Source organism: Amblyomma americanum, chromosome 11 (assembly GCF_052857255.1).
Source record: "Amblyomma americanum isolate KBUSLIRL-KWMA chromosome 11, ASM5285725v1, whole genome shotgun sequence".
NCBI lineage: Eukaryota > Metazoa > Arthropoda > Arachnida > Ixodida > Ixodidae > Amblyomma > Amblyomma americanum.
In genome coordinates this window covers 85,332,589-85,344,709 of record NC_135507.1, presented here as the reverse complement: position 1 = coordinate 85,344,709, position 12,121 = coordinate 85,332,589, and the positions used below count along the sequence as shown (strand labels likewise).

General features: G+C 53.6%; 1 protein-coding gene across 2 annotated transcripts in view; it reads right to left on the bottom strand.

Moving 5' to 3' along the window:
* Positions 1-12,121, bottom strand: part of LOC144109967 (membrane-associated guanylate kinase, WW and PDZ domain-containing protein 3-like) — a 129,602-nt gene that overhangs the window by 26,183 nt on the left and 91,298 nt on the right. For both annotated transcript variants that reach the window (XM_077642770.1, XM_077642771.1), the window contains exons 4-5: positions 10,775-10,951; positions 9,605-9,811 (exon numbers count right to left, since the gene is read on the bottom strand). In XM_077642770.1, coding sequence (XP_077498896.1) covers positions 9,605-9,811; positions 10,775-10,951 — 384 coding nt within the window. The remainder of the gene's footprint in view (positions 1-9,604; positions 9,812-10,774; positions 10,952-12,121) is intronic.

The window sequence follows — 12,121 nt, the reverse complement described above, 5'->3', positions numbered from 1 at the left end:
GTCGCTGCTCTGACCGCCCATGGCAGTTCTCGCGATCGTGTCTGGCTAATAACTGGGGTAAAAGGGTAGCAGATGATGGGTGGGGGGGGGGGGGGGATGACTGAAGGGCGACCATAACCTGATGCAACACATCTGCGTTACCAGTACCGGTTTTATATTCCCCGTTTAGACTTTCCCTTTCGCAGTGTGATCGCCTGTCCCACTGCGGCCTCGAATTTGATTTCGCCACCGCTTTTTCGATTCCTCTGCTGTGGGGGCTTTGGTGGCTGAAGGCCTTCTGGAGGTCGTGGGTGGGTGGACCTTCTGGAAGGTGGCAGGGTGAAGGGAGGTGGGTGGGTGGACGCTTTGGACACGCCGACAACGGCACTTTCGCAGAATGGTCGAGGGAGTTGCCGCTAACGCCTTAAAATAACATCGAGGACCCCGCGTGTAGCTGTACGCCGCAGCGTGGAGATGCACCAGGCGAAGGAGAGGGAGAAACGCCCATAGCCCTCAGCGGGCAAGGCCGTACAACAAGGAGCGAGAAATTCCGCGCGGTGTCTTGGCAGCCAGCGAAGCACACGCAGACAGACAGCGGGACCAGGGACAAATTGGACGCTGCCAAATCGCCTCACGGCGCGTGGAACCGAGTCACGCGACCACGCACGCCAAGTGCCGACAGTCACGCGATAGCTCGGCGGATGGGAGTAAGAAAAAAAACGAGAATCTACCAACAAAGCGAACAACGAAACAGCGCCTAGCCGAGACACACACAACCGCCGCTTTGTTTCACGCCTGAGCGGTGACCTGCAAGCCCGTTTGCGAAGGCCGAGAGGCCAACAGTCTCGGCGGATAGTGATTCCCACTGCCGATCCCTCCCCTCGAGGCATGGTGCAGAACACACAGCCGACAGACGGCCGCTCACCCCCCACCGAGCAGACGGCAACCGCGGCTGACGTCAACAAAGCCTTTCTCGCCTGCGAGGTCAGCGCGAAAACCCCCGCGGCGTCAAGAGTCAAGGCCGCCGTGGGACATAAAGGGCGGGGAAGGCCGCGCTCGCTCTGACAGGCACGCACAACCGCGCGCAGTTCGTGACTATATAGGCAACCGCAGTAGCGCAGTGTGATCGATGTGCGGGGGACGCGGCCGCTCGAGCATGTATGCAGCGGGCCAGATTTGGCGCATGTTCACCTTTTCAAGGTGCAGCGTCAGCGACGGACGTACTCTGCAGAGGAGTAGGAGGTGGAGGACTCCGCGATCTGTCGTACCTGTGAACAGCGAACCGGTGTCAACGAGCAGATATTTCAGTCCCGTAGTCGAGTGTGTTAGCGTCATCTCTGAGCAACGGGTGATGGCCGTCAGATCGCCAGCACAGTGCTCTACGATCGTATACCTGTTACGCAACTCCCCTCAGGGCCCGTGTACTGAAATTCCGACGGTCTGATCGGGGCTAAAAAATTGCCGACTGTCGCGACGCCTATGGACAGCAAATTAAACTGTTTATGAGTTCTACAGGACACCGAGAGAGCACCCGGCAACAAAGTCAATGAAACAGACGCAGTAAAAAAAAAAACAACATACGCGCAGATACACGAGTCCGGCAAGTAAATTAAAAGCTGAAGCAAGCAATACGTTTCACTCCCTTTAAAGTTAACAACGACGAACGGCGGTTATTTGTCGCTCTTATCTGGCGCTTCCACACGCTTGCCAGAGCAAAGTGGACACAGGGAGCAGCCAGATTTTGAAGCGTATTTCCCAACTGGTATAAACAACAGGAAACTCCGGCCCCGCGTCACGCGCGGCTCTACACTACGCACACGTGCCGATCGCGACCGACACAGCATCTTGTAGAGCGTGCCCGAGGCAGCTCCCACACGTAGACGTCAAGCCTCTCGACGACTACGCGGGCGAGACGCGAAGACAACCGTGATCTGTCACCGAGGGCGATCGACTCTCGCGTGCGAGACCGGGGCGCTAATGTGACACGGCCCGCTGGGCGTCACGCGACGCATCGTCTCTCTGACGGCGCCCATCACGATTCGCTGGAACCGAACGTCATGACGGGGCTATGACAGGGCGGCCGACGACCGAACAGTCTTGAGAAGTCTGCCGCCCATTTCCTTCGGTGCCGAAAAAATTGTGAGTGTACAGAGGCAGTCATAATAGCTTAAAGGACTTACACACGTGTTACACGGGCGTTTTCAACGACAGTTCAGTTAACCGCCAGTTGAGGATTTCAACTGCCGTTGAACTCAACTGGAATCGCTAGCTGTTACACGAGCACTTCGCGTTCAGTTCAGTTAGCACTCTAACCACATGCCCTCGCGTCTAGAGCGAAGTGTAAATAATAAAAAAGCAGTGTGTGCATTTTTTTCTTGTTGTAAATGATCGTAGTGTATATACTCTTTACTGTAGTGACAATTCTTTTTGTCTATTTTTTTGCTTTGCGGTAGAAATTTGCGGGTGCGAAGCACACTGAGCCAAGATAATCCGGTAAGAGGGGCAAGTTTTTCGTTCCGTAGGTCGCCATCTTGTCAGTTGGCCGTTCAACTGGGATCCCCGACCACAGTCGAACTCAACTGCCGTTGAGATTTCAACGGCAGTTAGCAATGCCGTGTAACACCGCTAACTGCCGTTCAGTTCAACTGAGAGTCAACTGAACTGCCGTTGAAAATGCCCGTGTAACACGGGTATTACACGGCAGTGCTAACTGCCGTTGAAATCTCAACGGCAGTTGAGTTCGACTGTGGTCGGGGATCCCAGTTGAACGGCCAACTGACAAGATGGCGACCTACGGAACGAAAAACTTGCCCCTCTTACCGGATTATCTTGGCTCAGTGTGCTTCGCACCCGCAAATTTCTACCGCAAAGCAAAAAAATAGACAAAAAGAATTGTCACTATAGTAAAGATTTTATACACCTCGATCATTTACAACAAGAAAAAAATGCACACACTGCTTTTTTTCTTATTTACACTTCGCTCTAGACGCGAGGTCATGTGGTTAGAGTGCTAACTGAACGCGAAGTGCTCGTGTAACAGCTGGCGATTCCAGTTGAGTTCAACGGCAGTTGAAATCCTCAACTAGCGGTTAACTGAACTGTCGTTGAAAACGTGCGTGTTACACAGCTATTAGATGTAGAGATACTCCCCCAACCCCTACCCTATCCTCCTCAAACCCCCGGGCCGCCCCGGTGGCTCAGTGGTTATGGCGCTCGGCCGCTGACCCGAAAGACGCGGGTTCCATCCCGGCGGTCGAACTTCGATGGAGGCGAAATTCCAGAGGCCCGTGTGCTGTGCGACGTCAGTGCACGTTAAAGAACCCCAGGTGGTGTTTAGCGCTACGCGAGCGCACTGCCTTACAAGTTTTCTGCGCAGTGGAAAGGCGAATATGCTTTTAAACGTGCTGGAAAATAGCTGAGAAGCACCACATGCATGCACCGTCACCTCTCGCTGGGCTCATTGAAGAAAAACCAGCGCAGGTCATCATGCACAGACAGTATACGCGAGGCGGGGTTTTTCGCGAGAAAAACGTGCTCGTCAAGGCTATGCGCGCATTCCCTCGGCAGACTGGAGCTGGGCGCAACGTACCACGATTCGTTCCCGCTAACAACCCAATTCGCGAACGTAGAAATCGCAACGACCGCAGCAGAGCCAATCACAAGCCCTGTCTGCGATAATACTTACCGCGTAGTTAAACAAACACGCGATAATCGGCAGCACAGTGCGCCGTCTGGCGAGAGATGCGCGCCCAATTTTTCACTCAGACGTGGCGTTGAACGGAGACGTTAGTGCGCGACTGCTGCTCGCATACTTTTGAGGATCCCTCGAAGCTTGAATGTACACTTCACGGGCTACAAACAACGCACTGAAGTACACAAGCTGGCGTTACGGTCGCCGGTGTAAGCATGCGTCAGCGCGATCAGCGGCGTCTGCAGCTGCCCTCGATAACTTCACGTATAGTTTCTTTGCCACTCACGGAGCTTGCAATGAGACGCGGGCGGACGATACGTAGCGGAGGGCCCCCATCGAAAGTGTGTGTGTGTGTGTGTGTGTGTGGGGGGGGGGGGGGGGGGTCTGCGTTTGCACGTCGCCGCCATGACCACTGATCTGTCGGATTTCAGTTTTGATTTCCGGCCAAGTAGGGCCTCTGATTGGTCGGGCTGCAAAGACTTCACACGGCACTTCATTTTTCACAGGCCTTTTGAATGTGGAAGGATAGCGGGACTTTTATTTACGGTCTTTCCAGCAACTCAGCCACCTTTACTTGTAGAAAAAAAAAAAAAACGTCGGCAGTTTTCCGAAGGAATAATCTATCAGGCTTGCCTAGTTTAATATTTCCTCTTAATGCTGTTACCCTTGTAAAAAAAAAAAAACTGTCCATTCGCTTTTCTCTAGGCTTAACGCTACTGAAGAGCATTGAACGCATACTAGCCGTCTACAACCTTGCGCTGAAGCGTGAAATATAGCCAGCAGCTTCAAAGAACGTTCGTCATATCGCCAACAAACAAATGGGACACAGTGCATGCGTTAACTCATTACAGTACGCTTACAATCGCGCGGCTATCCCCAAAAAAACCAAGCGGTAATGCCATCTAATTACTTACGTGAGGTCAATGTACTATTTAGGCAAGTGACCCTCGTGAGAACGCGGAGCAACATCTCGGCACGCATTCCCGGCAGATGATTTGAGCCCGCATCTGGCACCGTCGCACAAATGAACTGTATGCAGTGCAGGCAGGGTAACAAGTATAGTTTATTTTAAACAATGAATGAACCGATGTGCCACGCCCTTCACTTTGTCTTCCGAAACACCGGGGCAGCCAAAGGCGCTGATCCGGAAAGTGCGGGAAAGCCGAGAAACTGAACAGTCTCCAGTGAGAACATGTGTAGATGCGCCAAGTCCTGAAGCGGCTTCAAACATAGCCATCGCCATAAAATAGCCGGAGACCTCCTTCAGCGTGCAGGAAAGGCAAGCCCCCAACCGACCCTCGAGGCCACGGAGGTCTACGCGCGCAAAGGAATACACTCTCAACAGAAAGAAGTAGAAAGATTAAAATGTCCTCTACCGCACTCTCTTTTACAAAAGGGTGTGCGCTAGAGCACGGCTTACTCTCTTATTAGTCCCACATAAGCGTATTCGTGTAGGTGCCGCTACTCCCGCCGTGACCAAGCCAGCACCGGTGGTGGTGCGCACAGGGCGTCGGCGCCACCAATATCTCAGTGGCGAGGCGGGCGTCAGCTCCAGGGACTGCATTCGAGAAACCCATCGCGTGCTTCAGAAGCGAGGTACAGCCGATGGAGGCCTCGAAAATGACGTCGTCGTAGGATGTACCGAAGCTCAGCCTCCGCGCACGCCGGCTCAACGAGCTTCGTCTTGGGACACATTGGTGATCTAGAAAACGAAAAGTGCTAGGGGACAGGGAGGAACACGAGCAGGGCTACCACCACAAGAGGCGCCCGCAGATCTCATTCTTGGCTGCTTTCCGGTCTTGCCCGACGTCGACTGTCCCGCCCTGGCTCTTCTTCGAAGCGGCCGCCGCTGGACCGACTGGCGTCCTGCTGGGGCAGGTCGGGCGCCGCGCTGGCGGCGTACGGGTACGGCAGCACCGGGTCCACGCAGGAGTAGGCCAGCGGGTAGCCGGAGTAGGCCGCCGGCCAGAACGGCGCGTACGGCGACGCCTGGTACGGAAAAGGCGAGGGCCAGACGCCGCCGCCGCGAGGGTAGCAGGGCGCGTACGCCGGGGGCAGATGGGGAAGCGGATTGTACGGCGGAGGGGGAAAGACTCCGCCGTACGCGGGCGCGAAAGGCGCCGTCCACGGTGGCAGGTCGCCGGGCCACAGGTAACCACCGTCCGCCGTCGCGGAAGCGTCCCAAAACTGTCCGTACTCGCCCGGCCCGTACGCGTAGCGGGCGGGCGACGGAGCAGCGCGTGAGGCCGGAACAGACCCTGCTTCGCCGGGCTTGTCGCCGCGAGCCTGGCAAGGCTGCGTCCCAGAGTTTTCGTCCCGAACGACGCTGCGATCTTTTTTGTCCCCGTCGGGTGCCGGTGTGGCCGCCTCGGTTCCGGCGTCCTCCGGTAAGGAGTCCTCGGAGACCTCTTCGCTTCCATCGGAGGCCGTCCTGGTGGCCCCGGCTACCCTCGAGGCCTGTCCGCGGCGCGGCGGTTTGCCGCCCGCAGTGCCGCCGACGGCGGTCGACGAGCCTCGGTCGGGTAGTCCCTGGACCTCGGGCACTACGTCGCCCGTGCCCTGCGGTAACTAGCCGTTATGGGAGTTCGCCGCGCGAGTGCCCCATATGAGACCGCTAACGGGGCTCTGCTCTGAATTCAGACGACAACGTAGACTGCTCACTATCGCTGGGACCAAACGAAACGAGTCCGCCATACTGCCCCCGCGTCTAATCCCGCAGTCACTCCCTGTCTCCGCTCCCTCTCACAGTATCCTCTGCCTGCTCCGTGGCGACACTGTCGCACGAAAAGAGTGCGCCAATGTACCGCTGGTCCCCCTTGGTGCCAAGTGACAAAGATACACTAGATCACGTCCTCGACTCCACGTCAGGGGTAGGAAACCTCCATATACACCACTGTCCAGCAAATACAGAATTCAGCGTCAATTCCTCCCATTGGCCAGAGGTATAAGCCGACTAGAGCTTCGTATCGTCGTCATGACGACGGTATCCAGCGGAAAAAACTCCATCCCCGAGCGGGATTCGAACCACCGCCGTCGAAAAAAAGAGCAGCTTCGTATCGGAGTCGCTGAGACAATTCGGCCACGGACACATGCGCTGGGTGCGAGAACACGAATATCATTCAGTTTTAAACATCAGTTCACCTCCAATCGCCAGATGCGCTGAAGTAGCTGAAACCGAAACTAGCCGGCGTTTCCTACCCCTGGCCACGTCACGAGTGAAAACTTTCCACCGCTTACAACTTGACTCGGCACGCGTGTACGCTGGGCTGCGCACGCGCAATAGGCTGCCTCGGCGACATGCAATAATTGAAATTCTGCTAGCTCAACCCAGGAGGTTACGTTTGAAAAGGTGTTCACTCGGACAACGCCATTTCATCAGCATGTGAACGCGGCAGTATTAATTCACTTGAGACACAGCGAGACGGTGTCGTTGCCTCGTCAGCCCGGAAAAGGTCACAGCCGTCGCTGAGAAAAGCGAGACACGAGGAGCTGGAGGAAAATATGCAGGCTAAAACCACGCGACGGGCGGGAGGTCAAACATCTGTTCATGGCCGTGACCGGCGTAATACGACTGATCCGCTGTTACAGCATCCAAAAATCGCCCTGGACCGGCATGCATCTGGCAGCAAGTAATCACTGTAAAGGCGGCGCAGAATACTGCGTTTCTTGACTTCGTTGGTTTGCGTTTTCTCAATGGCTGGACACACAGCCGTTAGCCTCACTCGATGCGAGCGCTTCGCGTCGTCACTGCCCTCAGCGTTGAGTGCCGGGCAATAAAGCTTCGTTGCGCTGGCGTGCTCACGAAACACCAAGGGCAGAGACGAGGTTTTTGCCAAGTGTGTTCACCTTCCTTTCGAGGACGGTTGAGGCAAAATGCCGAACTCGCGAATGGAAGCCACTGTCCAGTGCCCTGCCTTGTGCCTTTAAACATACTCGCGTCGATCAGATATGTGCACTGCATTCCGCCTCCTCTTGCTTAAAGAACATCCCTAGCGGCCATCATGCAAAATTTGCCAGGCACAATAATGCACTACCCGCTTAGTTGCTTACACTAGAGCTAGTTTTGGACTCGCTGCCAGCAGAAACAAGTTCGGGCATGACGTTTACCAGCAAAATTTGGCAGCAAAGTACAAATAATCTCCATAACGTTTCCAAAGGTACAAAAACGGTGCTGAAGGCAAGGGGGCTCTTTAACCGCTCTTTCACAGCTCCGCGTCATTAAAAAAACTTCGGGGACAATTAACGCACCTTAAGAATAGAATACGATAGCATTTAAGATCCCATTGCTGCTACTTATCTTTCTCTTCTTCTCTTTCTTGCTCTTTCTGCCTTTTCTTTTTCCGTGGGCAGGTTGTGATGACATCACAAGGTCACATGACCTCTCTCGCCCAATCCTTAATTTAATTTCTACCTGTCACAGTGGGCAGGTTGCTGACAATCCGGTAGGTCCCTTTCCACCTGCCCTGGCGGGCAGATTGTGGTGACGTCACAAGGTCACCGGCCTTTTAATCCGATGGGCACACTGTGAGTTCACAAAGTCATGTGACCTCTCTTGACCTGTTAGCAAATTTTGTGACACATATTGCCATTTTTGCGCAGTTAGGACTCAACTGCTACTGCATTAAAATGCTGCCAAGGTGTTTACTGCAATGTGTAGGTCGGGCGCATTTGATCAACCTTGTGCCGGCAGGCTGACTCGACCCAAGCCACTTACTAGGCATGCAGTTTTGCAGCCCACTTTCTGCGGATTGTGTGTAATGAAGCTGTTTGAGGTCTGATTAAGGAATAACACTCGCGCAGCGCTGATGATCAAACACACAGTGGGTCCTGTTTGATCCGGACCTCCTTGCGCCGAACATGCTGCAAAAGCGCTTGGCACACACGGCTGGCAAAGTCTGGCTGACACACTGGTGACGACCTGGCTGGGCGCACCGTCTACATGTCAGAAGTTCACACTCCATTCAGCGAGCGCGTGTACCTGGACGAATAACTTTCAAGCTCCACAGAACCATACGAAAGAGTTTCGTAACACAGCTTTGTGTCCTGCCCAAGAACTGTTAGCCAACAGTGTGTGCACCACGACACCTGGTTGTTGAACAACTGGTAGCAGCCGTTACGAGCGAGTATGGAGTGCTTGGCCTAAAGTGACGGACGGCTAAAACGATGTTAATTAATTCTATAGGTTACAAAACTCCAAATCAAAGTTCACGGACACCTAAAGACATTATATGTTAGCAATGCAATAACACTAGAAGCCGTTGATGCCTTTACATAGAGTTTTGTCTCTTTCTTTTATGGCTGGGTTTGCGGACCGCTATTTGTCTGTCTGCACACAACCAGACATCTCTTCGCATCATCTAGCTGGTGGTTAGGTTTTTCCTCGAATGTACTTAAAGGTAGCAATATGGACACAATGGCAGTTGCCACTTCTGGTCTGGTGACATGACTTAGAGTCATAGAAATTAAGTTGCATTTTTTTCCCTGCAGGGCTTCCAATGCTATCGCATGAAAACTTAGCCATGATCAGAGCTGCAGGAGCTCAACAGGCGGTGGCACCACTTACAGGCAATCGGTCAGCTATTGTTGGCTACTGCAATTTTGGTTTTTCCACAACAGACATTTGTACTTGGGTGGCGCCATACTGCTCACTGGACTACTGTGTGTACCTGGTCGAACCACGTCGAACGTGCTTGCGGCCAGCGAGCAATATACCGGCGCCAATGGAGTGCTTTCTGAAAAACGCAAAGATGAGCAGTTTTTTTTTTTTCGTTCAATGCATTCAGTTCCTCTGAATGCCTTCAGTGGTGTGACGGCCTGCTGTTGCCCCGAGTGCTGGCCAGGTTATAGTGCAAGCTTTTTAACACATGGAACACATGAGGACTTCCCCAGCTGGTATAAGATTCTGAAGAGGAAGAAAACAACAAAGGGGCCTACCTGCTGCTTGTGCTCAGTGCCCGGCTGCTGTGGCGGCGTGCATCGTCGCACCACGCCCTCGCACTGGCTGCTGGGCTTCTGCTTGCGGCGTGTGAACGCCTCGTCCGTCTCGCGGTCAATGACCAGAAGATCCACGTGTCCAGGGTCCTGCTTGATGCGCTCGATGATCTCGCGGTGGCTCTCGCCCTCCACCGACAGACCATTCACCTGCGCCATCCGAAAAAGAGACTTCGTCAGTCAAAATCACATTGACAATGCATGTAGTCGGATGTTCTACTCTGTAAGGGGTGATATCTCAGCGTGCAACATGCGCAAGCTCTTTTCATTCCTCACTCAACGCTTCGATCATGCTTGACTTTTCCAGCCTCCATGGCTTTTCGCACGTTTCCTTTTTCTACTGAGTCTGTCACAGCGGAACCCAAATCAGCCGTTCCCAAAGTTTCCTGCAGCAGTTTGACGGCGGCTCCTCGAGCCCAACCAACTCGCATGCAATGTTACGTGGGCTTCTCTCACAACAGACAGACGCTTGCAGACACATTCACACAAGCTTGGCAAAAGGTGACGCTCAGAAAATTTACGAAAAATCCAGACACCGCTACCGCCTAGAAGCTGAGTGAGAAACTAGACAAGTGATGAATACGCACTGTTGCGCCAGAATGAAGGGCGAATGGAAGATGGCAAACGTAAAACCACCATGGACACATTAACATGTGCACTTCATATGGCATAGATTTGTGGCCAGTTCCCAACAGAAGGCGAATCAGAAGTCGTCACTCATTTGGGCGAACCAGCAGAACAGCTAGTATTCGTGCTAGCAAGTGTCGCTTTTTCACATCACTCAACATGTTAGCTGTCCTCTTCTCGTTGGATACCACAGCTACCCTTACAAAAATGTTTTTAGACAGTCCACAGACTGTCTATAGACTTTAGTATAGACAATGTATAGACTTATGGCCATACACTTCCTATAGATTTCTTTCTATAGACCGCCTACAGACAAATGTCTACCGAGAACTCCGCAAATGAAGCCTTCGACAATGCCGCTCATGTCCCCACTTAATTCTTCTGCGAAGCACTATTCCCTGTGTGAAGATGGTAATTTTGGAAAATATGCCCGCAAGAAGGTCACGTCCTACATGCTCTGACGACTGATTCCCCAGGGTGACGCACCTCGACGAGCCGGTCATTCTTGCGCAGTCCGCCGAGCTCGGCGGGGCTTCCAGCATCCACCTGGCCGATGAAGTGTCCCTGGCGCTTCTTGTCCGCGTGCAGGTTGAAGCCGTAGCCATCGAAGTTGGGCCACTTGGACAGGCGGCACAGCCGAAGGCCATCCGACTGTGTCGTCTCCTGTTGCCAAAGCCAAAGACAGAAAGGGGAAGGGGGGGGGTGCATTTCAGGCAAGAATCAATGCAACACTCCCTCACGGCCACTGCCATAAGTGTAAACAGGATAACATTCATACATCAGCTGTGACGTCGCTCATTTCTCTGCCACAACTTACTGTGTGAACCATAAGCTCTGCGAAGCCTACCTGATGTGCCTGCCATTGTAAACGCGCAGAATGGGAGCTTGCATGAAGAGGACCGTCACAGGCTGCAGCAAGAACGTTCCGCGTTCTATACGACGGCGAGATAATGTCACAGACAGCTCGAAGCCACTCGCGCGCTGGCGGCATCTGGTGGCAGCAGAGGCAAACTTTCCAGCGGACATCACGCGTCTCTTCTTTTCTCTCTTTCTCTTGTGAGCACAAATTCACCAGTGGGCATCTAAATGGTAAAACGCGCTGGTACTTTGAAGTGCTACCAGACGTGCACTTCGGTATATCCCCCCAAAAGCAACTAAGAGCGGCGGTAGGCCTCATTCTCGGCGAGCTACACGGTTCCGCCACTCACACGCGCTTGTATCCATTACCACGAATCGGGTTCTGCAGCCACCCGGTCGTTCTCTTTCTTTCTTACGCCGCGCCTGATGTCTGCGGGCTACTTTCTCAATATTCAAAGCCATGCGCCACGTGGTGGCAGATGAGGGAACTAGAGGCGGTTGTCCCAAATTCCTGGTAATGCGCGTGTGGGCGCACATGGCTTTATGAGTTGTTTTCTCACTCACGCGTGTTACACATCAAATCAGTTTCATTCGCTGCGGCTGCAAGGCCCGTGCCCCATTACACGACATCACGCGGACAGGAAGGCAGGAAGAGCGAAGAATAAAAACGTAGGAAACGGACGCAAAAGCACCGTCAGCTATTACAACAAGATGTTTTCACCAAACAATCAGCTGACGGCCACGTGAGCCCACCCTGTTACACAATGCGCCGCGGCGCGTGCGGATTCCGCAACTATGCGTGCCGGCGAACCTCTTCGGCAATGCAGTAACATTTTCTCGGCCGTTAGCAACATCTTTCTACTCCATCCCCTACTGGTCGCGCAATGCAGGCATGCACCATGCACTTTATGGGAGGACACAACAACAACGCTGTGCACATCGACGAGATAACAACAAAGCCGCGCCGTGACGAGG